The sequence below is a fragment of the Aulonocara stuartgranti genome (genome assembly GCF_965226115.1).
Source record: "Aulonocara stuartgranti genome assembly, chromosome: 20".
Taxonomy (NCBI): domain Eukaryota; kingdom Metazoa; phylum Chordata; class Actinopteri; order Cichliformes; family Cichlidae; genus Aulonocara; species Aulonocara stuartgranti.
In genome coordinates, this window is record NC_138956.1 from 5,114,200 (window position 1) to 5,127,926 (window position 13,727).

At 41.4% G+C, this 13,727-nt stretch overlaps 2 protein-coding genes across 5 annotated transcripts in view; one reads left to right on the plus strand and one right to left on the minus strand.

The window, feature by feature from the left end:
- The window catches only part of clstn1 (calsyntenin 1), a 37,197-nt gene extending 27,821 nt beyond the window's left edge, over positions 1-9,376 (plus strand). For all 4 annotated transcript variants that reach the window (XM_082517977.1, XM_082517979.1, XM_082517978.1 and 1 more), the window contains 7 exons: positions 65-213; positions 1,184-1,428; positions 2,651-2,821; positions 2,963-3,108; positions 3,218-3,353; positions 4,154-4,338; positions 6,130-9,376. In XM_082517977.1, coding sequence (XP_082374103.1) covers positions 65-213; positions 1,184-1,428; positions 2,651-2,821; positions 2,963-3,108; positions 3,218-3,353; positions 4,154-4,338; positions 6,130-6,324 — 1,227 coding nt within the window. In that variant the 3' untranslated portion in view covers positions 6,325-9,376. The remainder of the gene's footprint in view (positions 1-64; positions 214-1,183; positions 1,429-2,650; positions 2,822-2,962; positions 3,109-3,217; positions 3,354-4,153; positions 4,339-6,129) is intronic.
- Positions 9,377-10,344: 968 nt separating this feature from the next.
- On the minus strand, positions 10,345-13,722 carry lzic (leucine zipper and CTNNBIP1 domain containing). Its single transcript, XM_082517983.1, has 7 exons — positions 13,538-13,722; positions 13,134-13,275; positions 12,825-12,960; positions 12,602-12,700; positions 11,555-11,650; positions 11,318-11,399; positions 10,345-11,235 (listed from the first exon to the last, which is right to left on the minus strand). The coding sequence occupies exons 2-7, from the start codon at positions 13,232-13,234 to the stop codon at positions 11,180-11,182; spliced, it is 570 nt and encodes a 189-aa protein (XP_082374109.1). The 5' UTR covers positions 13,235-13,275; positions 13,538-13,722; the 3' UTR covers positions 10,345-11,179.
- Between the last annotated feature and the right edge of the window lie 5 nt (positions 13,723-13,727).

The following is a 13,727-nucleotide window of genomic DNA, read 5'->3' on the forward strand; positions in this document are numbered from 1 at the left end:
TTAGCTCAGCATCAGTCACAGGTCATGTTATTCACAAATCCCTCACCTTGTTTTCTTCTCTCAGGTGGAATTCAACCCCAACCAGTCCTCTCTGACTGTGGAAGGTGACGACATCGATGCCTTTGACAAGGTCATGCAGCACATCTCCTACTTAAACTCCCGCCAGTTCCCAACCCCTGGAATCAGGCACCTGCGTATCTCAACCACAGTAAAGTAAGTAGAAGAAGAAGAAGAAGCCAGAAGCACTTATTGTTTTCGCAGCCTGGCCTGTGTCTTGTCACTTCATCTGTTGGCCGGCAGCAGCAGCCCTGTGTTGTTTATAAAGCAGGTCCTTTCTGCCTCATAGACATTCAGAAAGCTTCTCTGCTGCTGCTTAAAATGTGAGGATGGTTTATTGAGGTAAAATGGAGGTCAAGAGTTTTACCTGATGCCCATAACAAAGAGAATAAACACAATGTGTTTTGCTGCTTGAGAATGACAGACTGAAGAGCAGTATCCATTTTTTCCCTCTCCTTTCTTTTCTATTCTCTTTGATGTCTGCAGCACTGGAAAGTCAGTAAGAACAGCAGTAGTTTTACTGATTTATACACGAGTATGAAATGAATATATCAAAGCTCTCGTGGTTGTTCTGAGCCTAGTGTGAGATTTGTTCCAGTTGGTGAAGTCGTTTAGTATTTGTTCTTATTTGCACATGCACAAATGTGCATCAGCTCCCAGCTTTATGATGTGGACTGAGTAATCAGACTAAATTGTTTTTATTTTTTCTTGTGATGGCAGTTAAATTTTTATAATTGATGAGGAACATTTGAAATTAGCTTTTTATATGTTGTTGCAGTCAAAGTGACATTTAATGTCAGTGAAAAGAAAGAATGTGTTCTTTATTTGTTACACATCAAACAGCTTGATGCATAAAAATACACAAATACCCACAAGAACTGATGAAACAATTTTATTTTGCCATTTGTACAGATAGGTGAGCTTTAGGCTTCTACACAAGCACAAATAAAGGCCTTTGTCTTTTATGCCGCACACTGTTGTTGGCTCAAATTTGTTCACATACCTTCCCAACTATTCAGCATGCCACTTTTCTTCTATAGGGAGAAGCAGCAACGTGATTTAAAAAAAAAAAAAAAGACAGAAGGAAAATCACATTTCTGAGCATTTAAAATCGTCTATTTCACAGATGCTTTAACGAGGAGTCCTGCGTAACGGTGCCAGATGCTGAAGGTTACGTGATGGTGCTGCAACCAGAAGAACCCAAGATCAGCCTGAGCGGCATTGACCACTTTGCCCGCAGTGCAGCTGAATTTGAGAGCCAGGAAGGAGTGACGCTGTTCCCCGAGCTACGCATTGTGAGCACCATCACCCGTGAAGTGGAGGCCGACACGGAGTCTGAAGCTGCAGAGGGAGCTGACGATGACCCTACAGGTAAGAGATGTGCACACTGGACTCTGAAGCAACTTCCTATCATGCTAATAGGATTTAGCATATACACAGGAGCTAACCTGAACCTGTCCATTTAAACATGGCTGCATATGTAATAGTAATTATTGCCTTGATGGCATTACGGAGTGATGATGTGTTGGAGTGATTTAAGGCACATCCGGACTGGAGGAGCTGGGAATCGAACCACCAACCTTCTCATTGTACCTCCTGAGCTTTAGGTGCTTGTTAAGAAAGCAGCTGGTCTTCCGTTTGCACACATAGGCCCGTGCACATACTATGTCGTCCCCTCAACAAAAATAGAGCGCACACACTCACTGGTTTGATTTCCCTTTAAACCCTCACCTGTCTGCACCTTTGACAGTGAATGATTCTGCAGTTACAGGGTGTGTACAGTACAGACGTCTGTGCAGAACTACAGTAGCAGTCTATGTTGAGGATTACGCTTGGGGGATGAAGGGATTGGGAAAAACAGCGAGAGGGAGGGTGCCATCTGTTCAGCTTGCACATAAGTTAAGTGGAGGAGACACAATAGACAAGCTCTGAGGTTGACACAGATACCACGAGATACGACGTCCTGCGGTGAGCAGCAGGCCATAAGGGACAAAAGGGCTTACAGAGCTCTGCTGCTATCACCTGCATTACCCTGCCCCACCTTACACACCTCGCAAACAAGAGATGACACGGTAGATAATTAAGAGTCATTAAAATGGAGCTTTGAAGAGTCAAATGGTACAGGCAGTAGATGCATGAAATATTAATTTGTTTCATAAGCAAGCTGAGGATGCCGACTATTACAACATTATGATTTAAATAATAAAATCACTTTCTCTGATATACAAGTATAATAACATTGCTAAATCTGCTGCAGTTGTTTTATTGGACTAACTGTTGGAGCCAGGATTCTCTGTTTACCAGCATTTCTAAAGAGCACGTTGCATATTCTATAATGTCAGTAGTTGACTCGTTTTAGCATGTCTCATCAGTTCTGGATCTTTCTCTCTTACTCCAGTTCTTTAGATTACTTTGTTTTGTTGATTGAACAGAAATAAAATCACAAATATTTGTTCCCTTGTTCTTAATCTGTATCTATTTGTTTGGAAAGGGCAGCCGGTTCTTGAAGAAATAGAGAAGGAGTGCTGTTTCAGATTTTCAAGAGTGCTCCAAATCTTCCTCCTCAATCGTTTTTGTGCTTTTGTTCTTTCAGTCCAAGAGACGGTGGTGTCGGAGGAAATCATGCACAACCTGGACACGTGTGAAGTGACTGTGGTGGGAGACGAGCTGGACGGAGAGCACGAGAGCCTTGAAGTGGACATGTCCCAGCTGCAGCAGCGCAGCTTAGAGATGAGCTCATCCAACGTGGGGCTCGTCATCACCGGTACAGACCACCGTGCTCGGCTAGGAAGCCTTAACTAGCATATAGCCCTGGTTTCTGCAAAACCTCTAATAGTTCTGTGAGATTAAAGAAGGAAAAATGACTTAGTGTCATTAACACTTCCCCCCCCTCTCTGTGGTCCAGGTGTGAACACCATGGCCAACTACGAGCAGGTCCTGCACCTTATCCGTTACAAGAACTGGCACACCGAGGCTCTCTTTGACAGGAAATTTAAACTGGTCTGCTCTGAACTCAATGGTCGCTACATCAGCAACGACTTTAAGGTCGAGGTACGTCTGAGCGTTTGTCACGTGCACACTGAACCGTGACCAGCCTGTCCTGGTGTTATCCACATACTTGTGCGCCCTCACTTCAAGTGTGGTCTTTATTTCTCTCTAGGTTAATGTAATCCACACAGCCAGTCCCATGGAGCATGCCAACAATGCCATGGTGCAGCCCAACTTCATCAACCCTGTCCATCACGCCTCTGTGGATCTGTCTGGGCATAATTTGGTCAACGCTCATCAGGCCTCAGGTACTGAAACATGGAGAATGCTTCATCCTTTTTCAGCAGGTTGCATAGAAAATCAGTAGTCATCTGCAGCCATCGATTCACCAAAGTTTCAAAAAAAAAAAAAAAAGAAGAAAAAATCAAACATGCATCTGTTTCAGCGACGTGGAAAAAGACACAAAATCAAAGTATAAAAATCTTTCCTGCAAAAATTAATTTAAGGATGCCTGGAAAATAAATTAAGCAGTAGTGTTTATTTTTTTCCTCAGTATTGGCTGCAATATCGTGTTTATCTGTTGAATGCAACACTAAATATCATAATCAAAGCAGTAATCAGCTTAATTGTTGCTGTAGAAAAAGATTTGTGATATGAAGCAGGAGGATTACAGCCTACTAAGCAGAAGTGGGGCATGTATGAAACACTAGTAGTGTGTCTGTTTTTTAATGGACCAAGTTAGGGATTACTTTTGAGCGCTGTTTGTGACATCTGTACAGGCAGTGCACACTGAGCACGACCTTTTATTTTCCGGCTTCTGTATTCTTCTAAGCTGACTGCCTCGCTAAGCTCGCCACTGCACCAGAGAGGGCTCTTCCTGCTAATATGGAAAGTGGAGCAGGTTGGCGCGAGATGGGCTAAGCTATTTAAAGAAAAACAGCCTCAACACCTTGAACAGCCAAAAGCACGTGTGTGTACAGATCGCTGGGAGCACGCCATAAAGCCAAAGCGGCGGTGGAAGCTGCGGCTCCACATATTTGATCGTGAAGTGTTGTTTTGCGTCTAACTAATCACTGTGTTTTTCCTGATGTGGTTTACCTCCTCGTAGTGGTTCCGAGCGCTGCCACCATCGTCATCGTGGTGTGCGTCAGCTTCCTGGTGTTCATGATCATCCTGGGCGTGTTCCGCATCCGAGCTGCACACCAGCGCACCATGAGGGACCAGGAAAACGGCAAGGAGAACGAGATGGACTGGGACGATTCAGCCCTCACCATCACCGTAAACCCCATGGAGGTAAAACGACGCGAGAGGAGGAAGCAGGGAAGCAAAATAAGCAACAAAAAAACATGATTATGATGGTGATTAACTGGTGAAAAGCTGTTTAACAGAATTTCGCTGCTGGTGTTAGGCTGTAGCCCAGACAGCTTTTCGCCTGCTAATGCGAACTGGGTGATGTTAAAACTGTGCCCTAGTTTTGTCTGAGCCCCTTGTAATTAGCAGCCTTGTGGGGACGAGAGAGAGACTCTGTTGCAAATATGTAAGTCACATTACCTGACTGACGCACAAGAATGAAACGAAAGGAAGCAGCTTCTTTTCCCAAAAGCCCAAAATGAAGCGAATGAGTCAGCTCGTGGGCTGAATATATTTGTACAAGAAGATCCATGTCTTTCTGAGTCATTCGATTACTCGTTGTTGCTTTACTGTTTGTTAAAAGGACCGATTATTTACCACGTTTTGATTTGCTTTAACTCCCATCCTGCTGTGACTAAATCACAGCACATCTGCCGAGTGAGACTTTACACATTTGACCAAAATAATCTGATCATATACAAACTCGCCAGTGAGACATACAGATTTGTTAAAAGATGATGGCCTTTTTTGGTAGCTCTGTTTTGTTAAACAGAGCTGAAACGAGACGCTCAATTTCCTGAGTATCTTGGAAATGACTCTTTCAAAGTGGTTTGTTATTTTTATTGCATGGATTTGGTTCGTAGGAGAAAGTTATTGAGATAATGCAGCGTTTCGGCAATAAGAGACGTGCATTAAATCCTCTCCCGTGGTTTTATTGTATGTCGCTGCCTTTTAATGCTAATCTACATCCCATGTTAGCTTTTCACCTGATGTGTTGAACTTCCGTCATATTTACATCAAAGTGTACTTGAAACGTCCGAATCTATTTAGGTTTGGTTAATGTGTCTCATGTGCACAGTTCAATGACATCGAGTTTACCTTGAAAGGCTCACTGCTATGACTGTTGGGTTTTTTTTTTATTGTGTCTAATGGCCCCAGTGTTTTCTAATGTGTGAAATTCAGAACAGTGGACGTGATAAACCTTTGTCACCACCACAGAGGATTTTAAGCAAACAAGATGTGATTGAAGGGCAGACTTAGCTCAAGTTTTGCAGATGAAAAACGTGGAGCTTATTCCAAGTGTTTAACAAAATCTTAAGGAGGTAGGCGTATTATTGTGAAGAGTCTATAATCAAGAGACGTCTTCATAAATGGGAATGCAGAGGATTTACAACAAGGAGCAATAAGAAGGCCAGATTAGTCTTTGCTAGAAAACATCTAAAGGAGCCTGCACTTGTCAGATTAGCAGAGGCTGCTGTGTTGTTGTCCAAACACAGTTACATACATGAAAATGATGTGAAACAGGAAGGTAACCTGCACGGTGCTCAGCAAAGCCATGATCTGTATAAAGTTTTTCTAACACGGATTTAATAATAATAATAGATTGCATTTATATTTATTTACAATACCACTATTCATTCACTCTCACATTCACACACTGGTGGAGGGAAGCTACAGTTGTAGCCACAGCTGCCCTGGGGCAGACTGACATATCGCGCCGTCGGCCCCTCTGGCCATCACCAGTAGGCGGTAGGTGAAGTGTCTTGCCCAAGGACACAACAACCAAGACAGACAGAGCTGGGGATTGAACCAGCAACCTTCCGGTTACAAGATGAGCTTCCCAACCCCCTGAACCCCCCTGGTCGCCCAATTTAAGTAATTGAGTATTTAAGATCACAAAATGAGTGCCCACAGTCACAGTCTCCATCTTTTCTCTCGCTGTCACTAATGCAGACGTACGAGGACCAGCACAGCAGCGAGGAGGAGGAGGAAGAGGAGGAGGAGAGCGAGGACGGCGAGGAAGAAGATGACATCACGAGCGCTGAGTCAGAGAGCAGCGAAGACGAGGAGGGCGGCGAGCCGGAGGACCAGCAGGGGGCCAGCAGACAGCAGCAGCTGGAGTGGGACGACTCCACCCTCACCTACTAAACACACACAAGACACCCAAACAAGAGCTCCTGACACACACATCAGAAATTCACTCATACTCCCTCCCTCACACACACACTCACAAACACAGCACTCCCTGCAGTTTCATGTCTAGGAGCCATGATGTAAAAACTTAACAAAAATAAAAAAAATCAAGAAAAGGAGAAACATAAAGTCCCTTCAGCGTATATATGGTCAAGGTTTTCCTGTTGTTATCTTAGTGGTGGTACTCAGTGTAGTGTAGTCATCACCAGATTGCTGACTTTTTTTTATTTATTATATTTTAATTCCCAGGAAAACCTGGCTTACATTGGAACTGTGTGAGGAAGCCAACCCTGCACTTTGTTTGTTTTCTCTCAGATGTACGGCTTTGAAGAGCAGAGTAATCGCTTCTCCTGATGTATATTCTTTGCTAATGCTTGTAGATTAATTCGCTAAACTCACAACTAGCTCCGACTTGGGTTTTCTTGACTTGTAGTCCACAGTGAATCGAAAATGATGCTTTTAACAAGTAGACTGCATTTTCCTCTTCCATTTCTTTTTTTTTTTTTTTTTTGTTTTTCTTTTTAGTGCATGGAGAAATTTTGGGGAAGTCATGTGTAGAGAAATAAATTGCTTTTTAAAGATTTTTGTAAATATAATGAAACCATGTAATTAGTCAATGTGTTAGTGAAGACCTAATCAATGGGGTCCAATATCTACGATTATGTAATGTAGACTATTTGTGTCACACAGGCTGTCGCAGCATGCCGCTGAATTTCTGCAAAAGCTGTTCCATCACGCTTGTACAAAATGTCTCGCTTCATGATGCGAAACCGAGGACTGTTCAGCGGTTTCCATGACAAAAAGGTGTCCATTTCGTCCCTTTTCTTTAATCTTTTGCGAGGAGTAAAGTAGTTTCTTTTGCTTTCTCGTAGGCAGAGGGCTTAGTTGACGGTTTCAGCTTCACATGATGCTTTTGCTTCGCTTGCACGCGTGGCAACGCTCTACTCCTGGCTTTAGTGTTGTTTCATTCCCAGCAGATCTCACTGATGTACACTACAGAGGGAATCTTCTTTCAGTTTCAGAAAATGTCGTGTGGAATCACAAAGATCGGCTCAGCAGTAGTGCCGTTCGTGGTGAAAATAAGGGTACTAAAATGTCCTCAGCAGCTTTAAAACCGTTGTCCCTGTCCCAGTCCCTGTTGTGGTTCAAGGAGAAACCCTTTCAAGCTACTGAAAGAAAATGTTTATGAGCTTTAGTGGAGACTGGCTGAATCGTTGAATTGCTGGCAATGTTTTATTTTTTTTTCTTTTCATGGCACGGCTATTTTACCTAAAATAATACTACATAGCCTGTATGAGGTACATTTTAAACTGTTTGCTGCTTCAGCAGGAAAACACTTTAAAAATGAATCTTTGAATCTTAAAGTGAGATATTTTTTTGCAGTAGACCACTAGATTTTATTGTACATGAAACTGTACTGTAGAGTTGTTCAAAGATATTTGTTTACATTTGGTAAACTTATTTTCCTTCAGGTATTAGTATGAAGCTTACGATTGGGAAAGTGTGTCCGACCTCTTGTCTCCTCTCAGACACTGTTGTCCATAACTTGTATATAATCTTTCACCAGACCAGATAAAAACGTGCCGTCACACTGAACGATTTTAGTGTTCGTCTTTTATGGGAGGGTACAGAGTAAAATATAAGCGTTTCCCAAACCTGCATTTATTACGACCATGTTTGGGGCTTTGGATTGTGCAGAAAATGGCATTATCGGGATTGGAAAAGTCTATGCGTGCAAATCCGTTTTCAGAGGCCAAAATTAATTAAAAACACCTTCAACGCTTATTATTATTGTTGATGTAAAAAGTTTCCAGGCTACTTTTGTTTTCAGCTCAGTGAATCCATTTGATTTATTTGATTTTCTTTAATAGGTGTGCATTTGAAACTTAGTGAACAGTCTCCCTTCCATGATGACTTTGGCTTGTTTTAAAAAATGAAAAAAATAAAAAAAATAAAATAAAATAAAAAGGGGGGGGGGGGGGGGCGCCAGGTCTGAGCCGGTTGAGATGGGAGTGCCTTTTGCCGATCATAGCGTAATTAGCTGGTCTAACAAACACACTTATCCGTGCTCTTTTATTTTTATTTTTATTTTTAATGCTAGATTTCTTTCGTAGCTGGGGAGACGTTTTCTCTCAGTTTGTCGCGATAATAGGCCGACGCTAGTTTTATTACAGGTGAAAACATTTTACGTAGATGTCACGTGTCCTTGTTGATGTGTAGAGGAGTAGATCCACATTGTATCTTCTATAGATATTGTACTTAAAAATCATATTGACGGAATCCACATTTAAAAGATGTACATTATGAAATTGCTTTGGCAGCATACAGCGTGTATACTGACCTATTTGTGTATAGTGGAAGGTGAGTTTCTTTTTTCTTCTTTTTAACAGTGTCCTGTTGCTTGAGCTGTTGAGAAACAATTTTTTTTTTTTTAATTTTTTTTTTTTTTAGGGCAGCATGAAATTTCACAAGAGTATATATGCCTGTCGGTGACGCAATTCTCACGGTTTCATTGTGTCAAACACTTCATGTCCACATTTCAGCTACAGTTGAAAGGTTCACTAGCATCTCGTTTGCTTTCTGGTGCGCCCCCAATGAATGTCACTGCCTAACAATCTGAAATGCAACCATACTGTAACAACATCAAGATGAAGTAAGGAAGGGTGGGTGGATGGACAGGTGGGTGGGGGTATATTGACTTTGCATGAACCACAAGTGTGTGTGTACGCTCCACGTGGGCCTATGAGACCGGAGTGAGAAAGGAGACGTGATACACTACTGATTCTCAGATTGTCTGTTTCACACATCCATGACACTCAAGAATTTTTTTTTTCTTCTTCTTTGTTTTAAAATCTGCTCAAAATGGACGGTGACGGTGTTTTCAGCGTGGTTGGATGTTTCCTTTGTGCTTGTTGGAGCTGCTCTCTTTTCTACCAGTTGAAAGGCAAATGTAGTGAGGTTGATGCTTGCTCGTAAACAAAATAAAGGAAGATGAGATGGGGTATAACTTCTGTCTGCTCTTGTTTTCCTTCATTGTATTCTCTAGTGTAAACGTGGTGCCGGTGCACAGCATGGGAACACACCCTGGGTGGGGTGCTGTGAGTCTTTTTTTTTTGTAAATATTGAGCACTGTTGCCCTCTGGTGGTGAAACTGAGATCTGCTACAGCTCCACGATAAAATATAGTGCTGGTGGATTTATTATGCTCCTTTTCAACTCCATGCTTTTATTCGTGCGCTCTACCAGGGCTGCTTTGCATGATTCACATTTCAAACTGTGTATAGTAGAACCACCAGTAATACCAGTAAGGCCTTAATGCTTGGGTATATTTTTCAGTTCCCTTTCTTAGAATTGGCTGCCCCTCAAAAACGGGTTTGAACAGCAGGTGGGTGGGCCTCCTGTGCTCAGAGCATATTTATGATACCCACTCTCAGTGACATCATACAGAGACAAGATTTGAAAACTGTCTGAAGTGAACCTTGAGAGCAGTTTGAAGCTTTAGGCACTCCGGGACGACACGTATGTTTGCCAATCTCATTATTTCAGACTTTGCCCATGTTTAAAATGAGCATCCACGAATGTAACCATGTATACACTCATGACTTTATTAGATTTGACTTGCTAGTATCAAGTTGGACCCTCCTTGCCTTCAGAATTACCTTAATTCTTTCGGCAAAGATTCAAGACGGATACACGGTGGTCATAAAGTGACGGACATGGCCTGCAGTAACACTCAGGTAAGCTGTGGTGTTTATTTGATGCCCAAAATGTGTGAAGAAAATATCCCCCACACCATTACACCACCAGCAGCAGCCCAATCAGATCCATGCTTTTATACTGTTCACGGTACTCTGTTTGACCATGCTAACATGCCTACATGCAATGTGATTGGCTGATAAAATATTAATGCTGATGAGCAGCTGAACAGGTGTACATAGTGGCAGGTGAGTGTACATGGTGGGAAATAAAACATGAAGCCTGTTGTTAGTTTTATTTTTACTCACATTAAAAGTAGCAAGAATATCAAGATTAATGCTGTAAACATTGTGACATTCACTTCTACACAGACTCTGATGCGAGTTTAAAAACTATCAAACTTCATCACTGTCAACATGAAACTACAGTCATCAGTTTGAGTTGCATGATAATAAATGCATAGAGGACTCATTAAAATAATGGAAACACCCAAGTGACACTGAATAGTGGTAAAGCGTCTCGATTCATTACTTCATCCTGTAAAATCTCTGTATTTTCTCCATGAACAGACCGAAGACCCACACTATTAATAAAACTATGATTCTCATATTGTTGGACGACGGCTGCTCTAATCCACCCTGCAGACTCAGCACATTTCAACTAAACTGGTGAAAGACTCATCGAGTTTTACTGAAGATATCAGACTCTACATCTCACCTGCACACAAGTGACGGCACAGTTTTAGCTGAAATAAAAATACACCCTGAAGGAAAACTGCATCCTAAAAACAGCACTGTTGAATATTGAAATTTTGGAATAAAGAATCACTGCACAAACCACAAGATCATAATAACAAACTGTCTGCGCCGTCCTCTACATTCACGCACCTTTTAGCAAATCACACGCTCGTACCTAAAATACATTTTTACACTTTATCTGGACGATTAAAAGACATTTACAAAGATTGACGTGTACATATAAAACAATACTGTTAAAAGTGTCAGCGTCTGCAGTAGCACTTAAAAGCGCACTGATTGTTTAGAAAATCCATAATCGGATGGCACATTTTTGTCTTCATTAAAAACACACTTTTTTTTTTTTTTTTTGCAGAACTGCTATGACTTTGTTTTCACACCGGAGCTAGCTAAAGCCATTATTTTGTCTTCGGACCCTGGAAAAAAGAAAGCAAAATGAGGTCAACAGAAATATCTGAGAAAGTATCAGTTTTGTAGTAAAATCATCTTTATGCTCACCTTGGTTTGCAGTCACTTTTTCAAACTGGCTCAGGGTCGCTGTGGCGTTTTCAGTGAGGAACGTCTCGTCTTCTGGGGTGAGCTGTCACATAATTACAACATGAATGAAAGGAAAGATTTGAGGCAGCTAGTGAGGGCTGCATGACTGAAATGAATCATTTCAGACTTTACGTAGCACAAGCCGCTGAATCATCCTCAATTCTGTGGATAATCATGTGTGCTCTGAGTGCTCCTCACCTTCTCCCCCAGTTTTCTCAAGGCAGTGAGGATTTCCATTTTCTGCTGCGTGTACACGTCCCGTGACAGTTTTCCCACCATCACATCGCGGTCCATCTGCACAGTATGCCACACACCGGTCGGCAAATGAATCCACACATAAACACTGAGGCGTGACTGAACTCTGCTGTTGTGGTCAGAAATGCGTGTGCAATCATGGCAATTTGGGGCTTTTGATAATTTCTTTGAACTGTTCTTCCAGCAAACATCTTTCATGATATTAAGCAAGAAGAATTTTAAAACAAGTTTGAATTTTTTGGGGGATTTCCTCCAATCCACACAGGGTGAAATAATAGGTTTAAATATAGACATGCACTCACTTAAATCTTTCAATAAGTGGACAAAGTGGATGGAATAATGAAGGATGAGGAATACCTCTAAATTCTTCAACTTCACCTCAAATGAGCACAACACATGATCAGAGCAATAATCCCAAACACACATCAGAACTGGTTTCAGTTTGGATAAAACAGGCTAACATTAAGCTTTTGGAATGACCTTCCCAAAGCCCCGACCCCATTCTTGTTGAAAATGTATGGACTGCATTTAAAAGTCGTGTCTGTGCCAGGAAACCGACCAATTTAAATGGATTCTGCCAACACTGCCGAGAAGATCGGTCAGATATGCAGCAAGAAGTATGCCAGAAGATTGTTGATGTTAAGCAAAAGTGGAGATGACAATTTAATCAAATATTAGTGGGAATGTATGTTTATGTTTGAGACTGTATGGTTTAGAGAAAATCCAAATTAAATTCAATCTTGTGCACACAATTCATGTTTTTCCAAGTCATTAATACAGAAAGTAAAAATGAAACATCAAAGAAATCATTAAATGCCCCAAATTAACATGATATTCATGCACATGATGAGGGTGTGTAAACTTCTTATCACAACTGTGTGTGTGTGTGTGTGTGTGTGTGTGTGTGTGTGTGTGTGTGTGTGTGTGTGTGTGTGTGTGTGTGTGTGTGTGTATGTATATATTATACAATATATATTTGACATTGCAAACCTCTGCCAGTCTGCTTCTCAGCTGTCCTGGCTGCTTCTTAGCAAAAAGTCGTATCACCTCCGGGGTTTTGAAGGCTTGGCTGATGGCAGCTTGGATTGCCTGATGAAGACAGAAACATCTGAACGTTCTGACATTTTACTAATCAACAGTTTTCTTAATCAATGTGCTATAACCTATTTAATGCACTCCTAATACACAGTAGTAGCACATTAATTGTCCATACCAGTTGCATCCCACTGAGTTCATCCACAAGTGTCATATCTCCTGACATTATTTTCTTCAAGGAGTCATTGAATTCACCCAGCTGCTCCAAAGTTTCCTTCTTTGTCTCTTCGTACTCTTCCTCATCCAGATCTTCTCTGGAATAAACAAATGAAGGAATCAAAACTGAGACACAACAAAAGAATAGAGAAGCATTTATTTACTCACTGTTTTTTTATTCTCTTTGTTATTCTTCAGGTACTGCATGCCAGATTTTCATATACAAAAGCACACAAGAGGAGTTTATTGTTTTTCTTTTTCTGTACTACACCTGCATTCCTCCAGGTCCTGAAGCTGCTGCATTAGTCTGTCAAGTTGTTCCTCCATATTTTGCCTCAATTTTCCAGTTTCTGATTTCCCTCGAGAGGCCATCTTCAGTTAAAATCCTATTTTTCCTACGGGAACTGAGAGAACTGGCACCAAACAACAGGTCACGTTAGGTTTTGTTGCTGATGTACTTCACAGATAACTCAAAGATGACCTAACGTGCTATTTCCACTCGATGAGAGCAGAGCTGTTAGTGAAAAAAGACACAACACTTTATCGGATCTAACAGTCTCTTTGGCGACTACACTGATAAGATAAATGTATCTGTGTGTTGGAAGTTCATGCAAACAGTCCAAGTTGTTTTGTTAGCTAAACAGCTAGCGTACATGCTAAAGGAAAACATCTTACCGGGAATTTCTTTGTAAACAGCTGCAAATCAGCCTTAGTAGAATGTTAGCATTTGCTCAAGAGTTTGTCGTAAATTAAAGAAGGTAGCCGTTCTAGAGGAAAATTAAAAATAATTACTTAAAATACGGCTATAACACGTTTACTATTAGTCGAGACGTTTGGGATTTGGGGAATTTGTGATTGTGAACGC

Bases quoted from the DNA above. Each gene is read 5' to 3' on its own strand.
- lzic (XM_082517983.1), bottom strand. From the start codon at position 13,234: ATGGCCTCTCGAGGGAAATCAGAAACTGGAAAATTGAGGCAAAATATG. The intron at 11,651-12,601 runs GTTTGCAATGTC...CATACTGTGCAG, and splicing joins TGAGAAGCAGACTGGCAGAG to ATGGACCGCGATGTGATGGT. The intron at 11,236-11,317 runs GTGAGCATAAAG...TCTTTTTTCCAG, and splicing joins AAAAGTGACTGCAAACCAAG to GGTCCGAAGACAAAATAATG.